The 14,444-nt window shown below is 40.7% G+C and overlaps 1 protein-coding gene across 1 annotated transcript; it reads right to left on the minus strand.

Annotated features, from left to right (window-relative positions):
• Positions 1 to 2,362: 2,362 nt before the first annotated feature.
• Positions 2,363 to 13,550, minus strand: LOC135099630 (uncharacterized). Its single transcript, XM_064002018.1, has 6 exons — positions 13,466 to 13,550; positions 12,825 to 12,959; positions 9,125 to 9,378; positions 5,709 to 5,878; positions 4,955 to 5,047; positions 2,363 to 4,077 (listed from the first exon to the last, which is right to left on the minus strand). The coding sequence occupies exons 1-5, from the start codon at positions 13,548 to 13,550 to the stop codon at positions 4,999 to 5,001; spliced, it is 693 nt and encodes a 230-aa protein (XP_063858088.1). The 3' UTR covers positions 2,363 to 4,077; positions 4,955 to 4,998.
• Positions 13,551 to 14,444: the final 894 nt, after the last annotated feature.

Here is a 14,444-nt window from a genome sequence, read left to right on the forward strand (position 1 = left end):
TTATATTCTATGTAAAGATGGTGCTGGGGTGGGATCTACTTCTTATTCCCTAAAAGTGATGAGGAGTGACACTGGGCAGCATTGATTTGCTCCTTAGAGATGGCTGGGTTCCTGTGGATGAGTGGGCCATGCTGTGCTTTGTCAAGGATGGTGTTTGGTATTGTGATGACTCTTGCCACAATCAAGTGCCTCCCACAGAGTAGTGGAGTACCTATGTATGGTGTTGACCCAAGCTGTCCAGGTCTCATCCAATGCCTTAATATGATTTAGATGATCAAAATGGTTTAACTCACCATTTAATCAGCTGACTGATTTGAATGGAGAAGTATGTAATGTGTTGTAGCCTAACCATCCCTGCCAGCATGGTCAGATTCTTGGTAGTAACCTGAAATGCTCCTAGGTAGTGAGTATCATTGCACATAATGATCTTTACTTTGTCAGTAATTCAATGATACTGAATATTACTCTACTGGATTTTGCTCACCACTGCTTGGTAACTTTTGGCCATAATCCCAGGTCTGGAATGATATGAAGCCATGTTTTTACATTCCATATGAGACAGGCAAGCACTATGCTTTGCCTGACTGATACCTGTACTTTACATTTATGACCCCAGGTAGTTCATCACTCTCTCTCTCTCTCTCTCTCTCTCTCTCTCTCTCTCTGTTTGGAATTATACTGTATATTAGGAAATATCATTAAAGAGTGTGTGTGTAAAAAGTGTTTGCATTATTGTGCATTTGATGTTATAGCCCCAGGTTCTTAAAGTTTTCTAGTTTCATGATTTATAAAGATTGCTATTTTTAATAAAGTTATTGAAATTGTTATTGAGTGTTTTTTATTGAACTCATTAGCTTTGTAATAGTGTGCGTCTCATCATGCATTCATTAATGATGTAGAGTGGAAATGTCCACTCCTATCATGCATAATATCAATGCATTATTGGTTTATGTTGTTATTTGTGTATAAATTGTAAAGTTATGCCAGTCTATTTTAGTACAAACTAAATATCAGCTGGAAGAGAGGACAGGTAATGGCACACTAAAACACAGGAAGGGACAATGATATAACCATCCAATTTAACAATACACAGAGGAAGAAGAATGAGAAAGCAATAAAAATGGATTATTTAATGGATGATTAATAGACCCTCATTTGTAATGTTATTTCAGGCAAGAATATTAAAAGAGACAGCTGGCTTGCCCTTTGTACTTGTTCAGCTTGCCCTTAGCACTTGTTCATACATGACAGAATGAGAGATCTATGGGTGGGGGTGACACCTGGAAATGGGTATGATTCATGAAGGGATTGATTGATTGGTTGACTGACTGATTAAGAAAAAAAAACGTAGCAGTGGAGGGTGGGGGGGAAGGCGCCCCCAACTTTCCAGTCATATATGGCGTGGAAGGGACAATACCAGCAAAGAAAAATATGAGAAAATGCATAATTTACTACAAAACCCAAAATGCGAAATAAAACCTTGCCAAATTGAACCTTCCCACGAAGGTAATGAATGGAGTTTTGATGCAATGAGCCACAGTTACTTAAAACACTCAACAAATATAACACCTGCCAAAAAAATAAAATAAATAAATAAAATAAATAAATAAATAAAGATAAAAACGCGAGAAAACCTTTAAATTATCACAACGCGAAATATACACACACGCTAAACTGGATGCGTCATTAATTAATATCCCCCCAATAGTTTATAGCCCCTCCCCTATTCATTGCTCCCCCCCCTTCCCTGCCTTGAGGAACACCTTCACTTATGGCCTGCTGTTGGGTCAGATTTGAGCCATTTTAACCTCGAATTACATACAATACATACATACATATCGTCTCCTTGCAATAATTATAATAGTCTTCCTGGCTTAATTTTTGTTTATTCATTATTCCTTATGTATTTATTAATTATTTGTCATTTGTCTAATTCCTTGTTTTATTTAGCCTCGGTATTTAACTAAGCATTTTTTTTTTTCACTTTCTGACTGTGGCCCTTGCAATGAATGGCTTAATTGTTTATTTACTGTTCCTTACGTGTTTATTGATTATATGTGAGTTATTTATTTGATATTCATGATTTTTTTTTTAACTTCGTATTTCTTTATATGATAGTTTTATCTTTTCGTGTTTTCTGGCTTAAGTTTTGTTTATTACTCCTTGTTTGTGTTATTAGGTGTGTCATTAATTATTTGTCTTATTTCTCGTAGTTTAATGGATTTTTTAGCACTTTAATTATTAGAGTTCCTCACCAGTCATTTTATTCGAGAGAGAGAGAGAGAGAGAGAGAGAGAGAGAGAGAGAGAGAGAGAGAGAGAGAGAGAGAGAGAGTCTAAATGAATGATAAAAAAAATAATAATCAGTTACAGTATTTTATTTATAAACAAGAACAATTCATGATAATAATAATAATAATAATAATAATAATAATAATAATAATATTTAAATACAAGGAGGAAAATGTGTAATAATAATAATAATAATAATAATAATAATAATAATAATAATAATAATAATAACAATAACTGCTTTTATCTTACTCACACAGATAAATAGTTTTATAAATAGTTTATTGACCATAAACATTGTGTACATACACACAAAATTAAATAGAACAGATAAAAATTTCAAAATGTAGTCAGTGACACACAGAAGACTGGTGACAAAACCTACTAAAGCCCATTAAATGATTGGGTGTCTCAAGTTTCCACATCATCAGTGGAACACTGCTTCTGAGCACTCAGGGATGGACAAGCTTTTCATGGCTTGTGTGAATGGAGACAAGACGTGTAGGGGATTTATTTGTTCTGTTTTTTCTTGTCCTACTCTCTCTTCCTCCCTCTTGACTCTTCCTTTGCTTCATCCTACTCTTTCTCTTGCTCATTCTTTCTCTCTCTCTCTCTCTCTGGACTTTTCAGACATAGCTCCTTATGATTTTTTGGCAATCCCAAACCTGTTGACAGTATCCTTATCTGAGAGCCAAGGAGACCATGCAGAATGTGGCAGCATACCTATCATTGGTTGCAGAAGCGTTTGAGCAGTGGAGTGATGGATGATTGTAGGAATGTGGTGGCACTGCTATCCACCATGACATTCATCCACATAACAGAACCATCTCACATGGTGCATTCAGCCTCAGGGAGAGGAACCTCTGTAGCCTTGGGCAGTAGCCCTTGGTCAGGTTTGCTCCAGAGTCAAACCTGCTTACCATCCGAGAATACCTTGGGGAGGAATGAGGAAGCCTTTTGCTCTGAACCCATGAAAATTGTTCAACCCTATAAGGGAAAAATATGAATGTTGAACAAATTGATGAGAAATGGAAGGATTAATGGGCTAAGTGTGTTGGATTACAGAGGGCTTTCTTTGAAGGACATTTTGAATGATACCATAATTTTGGCCCTTAGCCCAAGGTTGGATACTTCTGAACCGTTCTTGCATTTTTAAGCTAAGTAATATAAAATGCTCAATTAACAAAGGAAGGATAATGAAAAGATAAAACAAATCAGGAATTATATCAATTCATAGCTTTATCATAGTTCTAAGTCATAAATACTACAAAAATTAGTCAATCTCTTCAGAAATAATTATAAGATAAGCTTTAATAATAAAAAGTATGTATAAATAGATGAAATGTTGTCACCTTCACCAATGCCGGCTTCTTGTTATTCAGCACATGCTTGTGCTTCCTGAACACCGGTCTCATACTGGATAGAGACAGTAATGTATGGAGGTTTGATGCAATACAACATTTTATATAAGGATAAAAACTTGCATAAACTTCCTGTTTGTGTTTTTCTACTAAGGTGCAATTGTTAGGTGAGCATTTGCAACTTCCTACACTTAAACCATAACATCCCTACTACAGTGGCTCAGAGCCACACCATCACTTGTTGCTTGTCCACTAGTAAATAAGTTTTTTGTTTGTTCATTCTCATTCCTTCCCTATTTAAAACATCATTCCATCTTGTCATGGCCTCTTGAAGATCTTGTTGGCTTCCTGTCACGACAGCGACATCGTCTGCATAGGCCAGCATGATCTCTTTATCCTCCCTTACACACACTTCCTTCAGGCATCTGTCCATGTATATAATGAATAGCAAAGGAGAGAGCATCAATTATTCAATTATTCAATTATTCCTCACACACACACATACACACACACACACACACACACACACACACACACACACACACACACACACACACACACACACACACACAGGTAATAACAATAATATCTACCCTATATTGTAATGCACATTTTCATAATCACCACTGAATCATCATCATCATCATCATCAATATTTTTTATCAATAATATTAACAGTATTTATATATGTACATAGCATTACTATTATTACTACACACACACACACACACACACACACACACGTACATACACTCACCTCTCGGCAGGGGTGGTGGGGAACAGGAGGAGGAGGAGGAGGAGGAGGAGGAGGAGGAGGAGGAGGAGGAGGAGGAGGAGGAGGTGGACGAGGAGGAGGAGGAGGAGGAGGAGGAGGAGGAGGAGGAGGAGGAGGAGGAGGAGGAGGAGGAGGAGGAGGAGGAGGAGGAAGAGGAGGATTAACACTGTGTGAGTGACTGACAGACTGACTAACTGACTAACTCACTAACTGACTGAATGACTGACTAACTGACTGACTGAATGACTGACTAACTGACTAACTGAGTGACTGACTGACTGACTCACTGACTGATACATACATACATACAGACAGACACAAGTACACAAGAATAAAAAATAAAATACATAACTGAAAAATCATTGCAATACACAGACAGACAGACAGACCAATGACAGAAAGACAGACAGATGGAGACAAACTAAACAGATAGATAGATAGTGAAATGACCACACAAAAACACACACACACACACACACACACACACACACACACACACACACACACACACACACACACACACGCACCTGTTGAACATAGTAAGCTGTGGCACCAGGTTCAGACGGCCGCTCTACACAGCCTCGGACGCCTCCTGTGCCAACTCCTTGCATCGAACGAACCTGTGTAGACATGAAAGTAAGCAAGCAAGTGTTTATGGCTAATTATAATACTCAATATGCCAGTATCATCTCCAGCATCACCATCTGCTCACCACTGGGGACTCTCCTGGGGAGAGTTAGGAGAGTGAGAGAGGGGAGGGAGAGAGAGGGAGAGGAGAGGAAGAGAGAAGGGGAGTCTTGGAGATGGTTTGGGGTGAGTCTGGGATGGTCTGGATACATTGGGAATGAGAGAGAGAGAGAGAGAGAGAGAGAGAGAGAGAGAGAGAGAGAGAGAGAGAGAGAGAGAGAGAGAGAGAGAGAGAGAGAGAGAGAGAGAGAGAGAGAGAGAGAGAGAGAGAGAGAGAGAGAGAGAGAGAGAGAGAGAGAGAGAGAGAGAGAGAGAGAGAGGCTGTGAAAGGCTGGAAGAGGCTGTGAGAAGTTGGGATGGACTGGAAGTCCATCCCAACAGTTTGGGACAGTTTGGGGTGAGTCTGGAATGGTCTGGATACACTGGGAATGAGATAGAGTGAGAGAGAGGCTGTGAGTGGCTGTGAATAGCTGGGAGAGGGTGTGACAGGTTGTGAGAGGCTGAGAAAAGACAGTGAGAGGGTGGAGAAAATAATGGGAAACTGGAAAAATGAAAAGGAGAGATAGAAAGAGACACACAGGTAGACAGACACACCTGTAGGAAGGGCTCCTTAATATCCCCTTATCAGCTGGAGGGAGGGCTACAGGTAATAATCTTTTCTTCTTCCTTATCCGTGCCTCCTCCTCGTCCTCCTCTTCCTTTTCCTCCTCCACCTCGTACTCCGGAACTGGCGACCCCACCACCGGCACCTCCGACATGGCCTCCTGCGGGATGGTAAGGTAGTTAGGGAACTGTCTGAGTTAGCGTGTGTGTGTATGTTGGTTAAGTTTGGTTAAGTGTTAAATAAAGAATGGTATTTTATATTAATTTCAATATTTATCTACTTATTATCTGTATTTTGAAGATACATGTAGCATTTGAACTGTAAACCTTTGTAATTGTCTGTCTCCTGCACACCCAGCTCGTCAACACCCCTGTGCCTGCAAACGGGTCACTGAACATTAAATAAACTTGTCTCAGTCCCCTACATACACACAAGTGGCTGGCCAAACACTGCATCAACACAAACAATGGATAAACAGTGGGAATCTGCTGGTCTGAGTCCCCTACATACACACAAGTGGCTGGCCAAACACTGCATCAACACAAACAGTGAATAAACAGTGAGAATCTGCTGGTCTGAGCCCCCAAAACACACTAGTGGCTGGCCAAACACTAGATCAACACAAACAGTGAATAAACAGTGGGAATCTGCTGGTCTGAGCCCCCAAAACACACAAGTGGCTGGCCAAACACTAGATCAACACAAACAGTGGATAAACAGTGGGAATCTGCTGGTCTGAGTCCCCTACATAAACACAAGTGGCTGGCCAAACACTAGATCAACACAAACAGTGGATAAATAGTAGGAATCTGCTGGTCTGAGCCCCCAAAACACACAAGTGGTTGGCCAAACACTGCATCAACACAAACAGTGGATAAACAGTGGGAATCTGCTGGTCTGAGTCCCCTACATACACACAAGTGGCTGGCCAAACACTGCATCAACACAAACAGTGAATAAACAGTGGGAATCTGCTGGTCTGAGTCCCCTACATACACACAAGTGGCTGGCCAAACACTGCATCAACACAAACAGTGGATAAACAGTGGGAATCTGCTGGTCTGAGTCCCCTACATACACACAAGTGGCTGGCCAAACACTGCATCAACACAAACAATGGATAAACAGTGGGAATCTGCTGGTCTGAGTCCCCTACATACACACAAGTGGCTGGCCAAACACTAGATCAACACAAACAGTGAATAAACAGTGAGAATCTGCTGGTCTGAGCCCCCAAAACACACTAGTGGCTGGCCAAACACTAGATCAACACAAACAGTGAATAAACAGTGGGAATCTGCTGGTCTGAGCCCCCAAAACACACAAGTGGCTGGCCAAACACTAGATCAACACAAACAGTGGATAAACAGTGGGAATCTGCTGGTCTGAGTCCCCTACATAAACACAAGTGGCTGGCCAAACACTAGATCAACACAAACAGTGGATAAATAGTAGGAATCTGCTGGTCTGAGCCCCCAAAACACACAAGTGGCTGGCCAAACACTGCATCAACACAAACAGTGGATAAACAGTGGGAATCTGCTGGTCTGAGTCCGCTACATACACACAAGTGGCTGGCCAAATACTGCATCAACACAAACAGTGAATAAACAGTGGGAATCTGCTGGTCTGAGTCCCCTACATACACACAAGTGGCTGGCCAAACACTAGATCAACACAAACAGTGAATAAACAGTGAGAATCTGCTGGTCTGAGCCCCCAAAACACACTAGTGGCTGGCCAAACACTAGATCAACACAAACAGTGAATAAACAGTGGGAATCTGCTGGTCTGAGCCCCCAAAACACACAAATGGCTGGCCAAACACTAGATCAACACAAACAGTGGATAAACAGTGGGAATCTGCTGGTCTGAGTCCCCTACATAAACACAAGTGGCTGGCCAAACACTAGATCAACACAAACAGTGGATAAATAGTAGGAATCTGCTGGTCTGAGCCCCCAAAACACACAAGTGGCTGGCCAAACACTGCATCAACACAAACAGTGGATAAACAGTGGGAATCTGCTGGTCTGAGTCCGCTACATACACACAAGTGGCTGGCCAAATACTGCATCAACACAAACAGTGAATAAACAGTGGGAATCTGCTGGTCTGAGTCCCCTACATACACACAAGTGGCTGGCCAAACACTGCATCAACACAAACAGTGGATAAACAGTGGGAATCTGCTGGTCTGAGTCCCCTACATACACACAAGTGGCTGGCTAAACACTGCATCAACACAAACAATGGATAAACAGTGGGAATCTGCTGGTCTGAGTCCCCTACATACACACAAGTGGCTGGCCAAACACTAGATCAACACAAACAGTGAATAAACAGTGAGAATCTGCTGGTCTGAGCCCCCAAAACACACAAGTGGCTGGCCAAACACTAGATCAACACAAACAGTGAATAAACAGTGGGAATCTGCTGGTCTGAGCCCCCAAAACACACAAGTGGCTGGCCAGACACTAGATCAACACAAACAGTGAATAAACAGTGGGAATCTGCTGGTCTGAGCCCCCAAAACACACAAGTGGCTGGCCAAACACTGCATCAACACAAACAGTGGATAAACAGTGGGAATCTGCTGGTCTGAGTCCCCTACATACACACAAGTGGCTGGCCAAACACTGCATCAACACAAACAGTGGATAAACAGTGGGAATCTGCTGGTCTGAGTCCCCTACATACACACAAGTGGCTGGCCAAACACTAGATCAACACAAACAGTGAATAAACAGTGAGAATCTGCTGGTCTGAGTCCCCCAAAACACACAAGTGGCTGGCCAAACACTAGATCAACACAAACAGTGAATAAACAGTGGGAATCTGCTGGTCTGAGCCCCCAAAACACACAAATGGCTGGCCAAACACTAGATCAACACAAACAGTGGATAAACAGTGGGAATCTGCTGGTCTGAGCCCCCAAAACACACAAGTGGCTGGCCAGACACTGCATCAACACAAACAGTGAATAAACAGTGGGAATCTGCTGGTCTGAGCCCCCAAAACACACAAGTGGCTGGCCAGACACTGCATCAACACAAACAGTGAATAAACAGTGGGAATCTGCTGGTCTGAGCCCCCAAAACACACTAGTGGCTGGCCAGACACTGCATAGGCACAGATGGGGAGCTGGTTTGGCCTGACAGCACCCTCCAGTATTCATGTAAATTCTGGCTACCATTTGCAATTCTATTTTGGGGAGCCACACCTCAGAGAGTCTCTTTTATTGAAGTTTTGTCCCCCCCACGGCTGGCTGGCCTACATAACAAAATAAATAGATAATGTTTTTTTTTTTGTCAGTTAGAGGACTTTTTCATCTCTACCTGTTGAAATAAGATTATCTCGGAAAGTTTAAAAATGATGCATTACTACTACTACTACTACTACTTACCCTGAACAATACCTCATCCTCAGCATCAGAGGACGGCCCCTCCCCCTCCTCACTGACTAACTGTTGTTGTTGTTGCAGTTGTTGTTGTAACAGAATCAACCTTTTCCTCTCCCTCTCTCTCTGACGTGCCTCCCTCCTGGCCTCCCTCTCTCTCCTCCTCCCTCTCCTTCCTCTCCCTCCTCTCTTGCTTCTCTCTCTCTCACTGCTGCTGCAATCTCTGGGTCCACCATGTCCTCGTTGATCCTCGGGATTTGCTGCAAAAGGAGGGAGAGAGTGAGTGAGTGGAAGTGGGAGAGAGGATGAGAGAGAAGGGTAAAACTATTATTGTAAGAGAGAGAGAGAGAGAGAGAGAGAGAGAGAGAGAGAGAGAGAGAGAGAGAGAGAGAGAGAGAGAGAGAGAGAGAGAGAGAGAGAGAGAGAGAGAGAGAGAAATATGTAGCAGTAATAATAATAATAATAATAATAATAATAATAATAATAATATCTAAAACATTCTCTCTCTCTCTCTCTCTCTCTCTCTCTCTCTCTCTCTCTCTCTCTCTCTCTCTCTCTCCTAGTGCAACCTACACTCATAAATTATTTCTTGCCCCAAAAAAGCTAATTTGGAATAAGACAAACAGTAACAAGTCCGAACATAGCAGTGGATCTTAAACTCCTAGAAACTGGAGACATTACTGTATTCCAGACCTTGGCGTTTGTATACAAAGCTCTTAATACAAACACAAGAGACACGGGCTCATGATATTCAGTTAAGACAGACAGGTAACTTGAGGACACCCTTCTGCTGAACCTCCCGTGCCCAACAGAGTGTCGTCTCACGAGGAACCAAGCACTGGACCCGGCTCTTGGACACAGTTAAAAACAAACCATTACATTCCTTTAAATTACTGATAAAACAACACTTAACAAGTAATTATTCATTGTATTTATTAGTTTTCAAATTGTAATCAGCTCTACTATTATAAACATATGTAATTGTTTGTAATTTGTAATAGTTATTATTATTATTATTATTATTATTTACTTTTGTTATTGATATAATTCTTTTTTGCATGTATCTATAATTTGATTGGGTTAAAGTTATGAATTACTTACTAAATAATTATGTACTGTCTTTTTCTTTTTTTTTTCATGATAGCTGAATAAAACACTGGTCTTAAACCTTAGTGTAAAATATTCATTAGTCCACAAAGACCTTGTGCTCCATGGACTGGCCATCACATATCAGAATGTCTATATACCAGTCTGTCTATATATATTAACACCAATATATATCATTTAATCAATCAATCACTCTGTAAGGAAAATATAGACAAATAAATACAATAACAACAGATTTATATACACTCTCTCTCTCTCTCACCTGCCTTTTTAATTTGTTTCAGGCAAGAGGTGTGGTTAAGGAAATAGTGAGTCTGTAGGCTGTAGTGAGAGAGAGAGAGAGAGAGAGAGAGAGAGAGAGAGAGAGAGAGAGAGAGAGAGAGAGAGAGAGAGAGAGAGAGAGAGAGAGAGAGAGAGAGAGAGAGAGAGAGAGAGAGAGAGAGAGAGAGAGAGAGAGAGAGAGAGAGAGAGAGAGATTGATTTCCATGTGAGAGTGTGGTTTTTAAGTATGCTATAGAGGACACACTTATTCATTCACTACACCCCACAAACTTGCAATGTCCCCATAGCATAGTTACAGACAACATCCTCTCTCATATATAAGTCGGTGTCAATCTTTCTCTGATGTACTCCAGCCCAGAGACCCACAGCAGCATTAAGAGTGGAGAGAGAGAGAGAAGAGAAGACACACAGAATGGATGAATAGAGATGCTGTGGTTTGTAAAAATATGGTGTAAGGTCTGTTGGCTTTGGTGGGAATGGTTTTCCAATCATTCCTCTCTTGCACAACCATTTTGCTTCATAAACAGGCATCTCTCTTTCATCTTCCCACCAAACACTGTTATTCCACCTTATATTTATGTATTTGCATGCTTATCTTCTCAAATTGTTCCCCTTCCATTCTCTCCGCATGTCCGACTCTCTCCTTTCTGTGGTTGATCACTCACTCTGCTGTTCCTCCACATTCATGACTATATATGATGCACATGTGCTTTATAATCAATCAAATGTTTCACGTAGATGATGTTTTCCTTCACACACAGTTCCCCCTCCTCCCTGTTTCATTCATTGCCATTTTGCTCTCTCTCTCTCTCTCTCTCTCTCTCTCTCTCTCTCTCTCTCTCTCTCTCTCTCTCTCTCTCTCTCTCTCTCTCTCTCTCTCTCTCTCTCTCTCTCTCTCTCTCTCTCTCTCTCTCTCTCTCTCTGTGTGTGTGTGTGTGTGTGTGTGTGTGTGTGTGTGTGTGTGTGTGTGTGTGTGTAAGAGCTCAGAGCTCATGGTGACTGATCTTTGGGTAGGACTGAGGCCAATGACACACCACACACCGGGGCAGCAAAGTCACATCACCTCGGGTTACATCCTGTACCTACACATTAAGAGGCTACACATTAAGAGGGCTACACATTAAGAGGCTTGTCCATCTGCCTCACCGTGCCCGGGATTCGAACCTGGGCCTTCTTGGTTGTGAGCCGAGCGTGCTAACCACTACACTACGTGGTGTGTAAGTGTGTGTGTGTGTGTGTGTGTGTGTGTAATGATGCAGCTGGGAAGGTCGTCTTATGACAATTATTGATGAATGAAGGTAAAGGATGCGTGTCTATTACTTCTCTTTTGTGTGTGTGTGTGTGTGTGTGTGTGTGTGTGTACATAACACACACACTTAAAAAAGTAGTAATGACATGCGCATCCATTACCTTCATTTGTCAATAATTATCATAAGGCAACCTTCTCAGCTGCATCAGCGCACACACACACACACACACACACACACACACACACACACACACACACACACACACACACACACACAAACATAACTGACTGTCTTCAGCCTCTCTCTCACTGCCGCAATGTTGCATCTCTAGCTGTCTTCTACCGCTATTTTCATGCTAACTGCTCTTCTGATCTTGCTAACTGCATGCCTCCCCTCCTTCCACGGCCTCGCTGCACAAGATTTTCTTCTTTCTCTCACCCCTATTCTGTCCACTTCTCTAATGCAAGAGTTAACAAGTATTCTCAATCATTCATCCCTTTCTCTGGTAAACTCTGGAACTCCCTGCCTGCTTCTGTATTTCCACCTTCCTATGACTTGAATTCCTTCAAGAGGGAGGTTTCAAGACACTTATTCATCAACTTTTGACCACTGCTTTGACCCTTTTATGGGACTGCCATTTCAGTGGGCATATTTTTTTATTGGATTTTTGTTGCCCTTGGCCAGTGTCACTCATACATAAAACACACACACACACACACACACACACACACACACACACACACACACACACACACACACAGAAATTATATTAGAAATTATTAGAAATTAGATAAGTTACCACTCACGAGCCTACGCGACGCCATGTATGTGAGCAACGCATGTTTTTAAGCATCTGGAGCAAAGTGGTTAAAGGAAAACTTTTTGACTTGAAATGTAATTAGATTCATCAGTTATTTTTCTGGCTGACATTGTTTTTGGAAGGTGGCACTTAAAAGATATGTGAATGCTGTATCTAGATATAAACAAACATTCACAAATACTCATTCCATTATGTGTCTGTCATTAGGCCCTCAAATAAACAACAAATTAAGTGAAAAGTTACTAACTCCCTTCCTGGCTTGCGCTCCAGTTGCTCTGAGTTGTAGCAGCAGTGACGTGTGGCACCCAGGATGAAGGTGGGTCTGCAGGGTGGTCTGTGGTCAGGGGGATGATGGCAGACAACAGCAGCAGCACCGTGACAGCTCAAGCATCCTGTTGAAATTATCACTTTTTAAATGCTGGAAAAGTGAAGGAAAAACCTGTCTCTATGGAATGTGAAAGTACACAACAACAACTCTGAAAGATTTCTTACAATAATAAGTCATCATTCATTGTATCCTTTTTTGTTGGCCACAAGATTATCATACAAATTTTCCATAGACATCTGCAAATTGGTACCTCTAGCTGTTATTAAATATGATATTAAGTTTGATGAATGTATTTATTTCATTATACATGAAAGTTGTTAGATTGCAAAAAAAATAATAAACTCAAAATACATTTTGACTTTTACTTTACAATGCCTTAACTGTTTGCTTTTTAAAAAATATGTAGATTTATTTTCTCATTTTAAAACTTATAGTCTAGACAACCTAACTGGACCTTATGCAATTTTTCTGATATACAAATAAAGTAACAAAGAGAGCACTATTTTCACTAACACTCAAGTGGTGAAGTGTCCACCAATGATGGTGAAGGAGGTGGACACATGTAAACTCCAGTCTGACCTCAATGAGCAACACAATTTGTCCAGCTGCATGCTCTCCATCGGGCACAAACTCCACCTCCCGCATCTTGTATCATGGCCCACCACCACCGTCACCATGGCAACACTGAAAAATGGAATCTTATCATTCACAGTTACAAAAAATATATACTCCCATATATATATATATATATATATATATATATATATATATATATATATATATATATATATATATATATATATATATATATATATATATATATATATATATATATATATATATATATATATATATATATATATATATATATATATGGATTACTATTCCCAACGTTAAAAATTCTTTAGCTAACTTCTTACTTTGATATTTTGCATCCAATATTAACTACAATTTTTTCCTATGACATTTTCCAACTACACTTCACCTCCAATCTTAACTTAACCTCACCTCCCTCTCATCTTAACCTACTCATTCCTCACCTAATCTAACTTAACTTCTTCACTTATGCTAGTTTAACCTAATGCAACCTTTGCTAACTCAATTACCTTAACTAACCTAATTAATCTGCTATAACTTAACATGATCTAACGTAACCTATGTCATCCAAATCTTACTTTAATCTAATTCCTAATCTAACCTATGCAAGTTAATGTAAATTCATCTAATATAAACTTAAACTATGCTAGTCTAACCTATCCTTAACTTACCTAACCTAACACACTATCTTAACTCTTAATCCTCACCTCATCTTTTACACAGCCAAACCTTACTTAACCTTACAATCTAACACTACTTCAACTTGACGTGGCCTAACCTAACATCACCAATTCTTAAATAATATCACCTAAACCTTACCGACACTAACTTAAAACCTACCTATGCTTACATTTCACTTCTATATCCTCATCCTCCTCCTCTTCCTCTTCCCTAACACAGTGACCCAGCGAAGCCGGTCAAGAAAACACTGTGAATTTCTGA

The sequence above is a fragment of the Scylla paramamosain genome, unplaced genomic scaffold (assembly GCF_035594125.1).
Source record: "Scylla paramamosain isolate STU-SP2022 unplaced genomic scaffold, ASM3559412v1 Contig160, whole genome shotgun sequence".
NCBI lineage: Eukaryota > Metazoa > Arthropoda > Malacostraca > Decapoda > Portunidae > Scylla > Scylla paramamosain.

Coding starts and splice junctions, on each gene's coding strand:
- LOC135099630 (XM_064002018.1), bottom strand. CDS start 13,550: ATGCGGGAGGTGGAGTTTGTGCCCGATGGAGAGCATGCAGCTGGACAA. Junction 12,960..13,465: donor GGTCAGACTGGAGTTTACAT/GTGTCCACCTCC, acceptor AGGATGCTTGAG/CTGTCACGGTGCTGCTGCTG. Junction 5,879..9,124: donor AGGATGAGGTATTGTTCAGG/GTAAGTAGTAGT, acceptor ACCATCCCGCAG/GAGGCCATGTCGGAGGTGCC.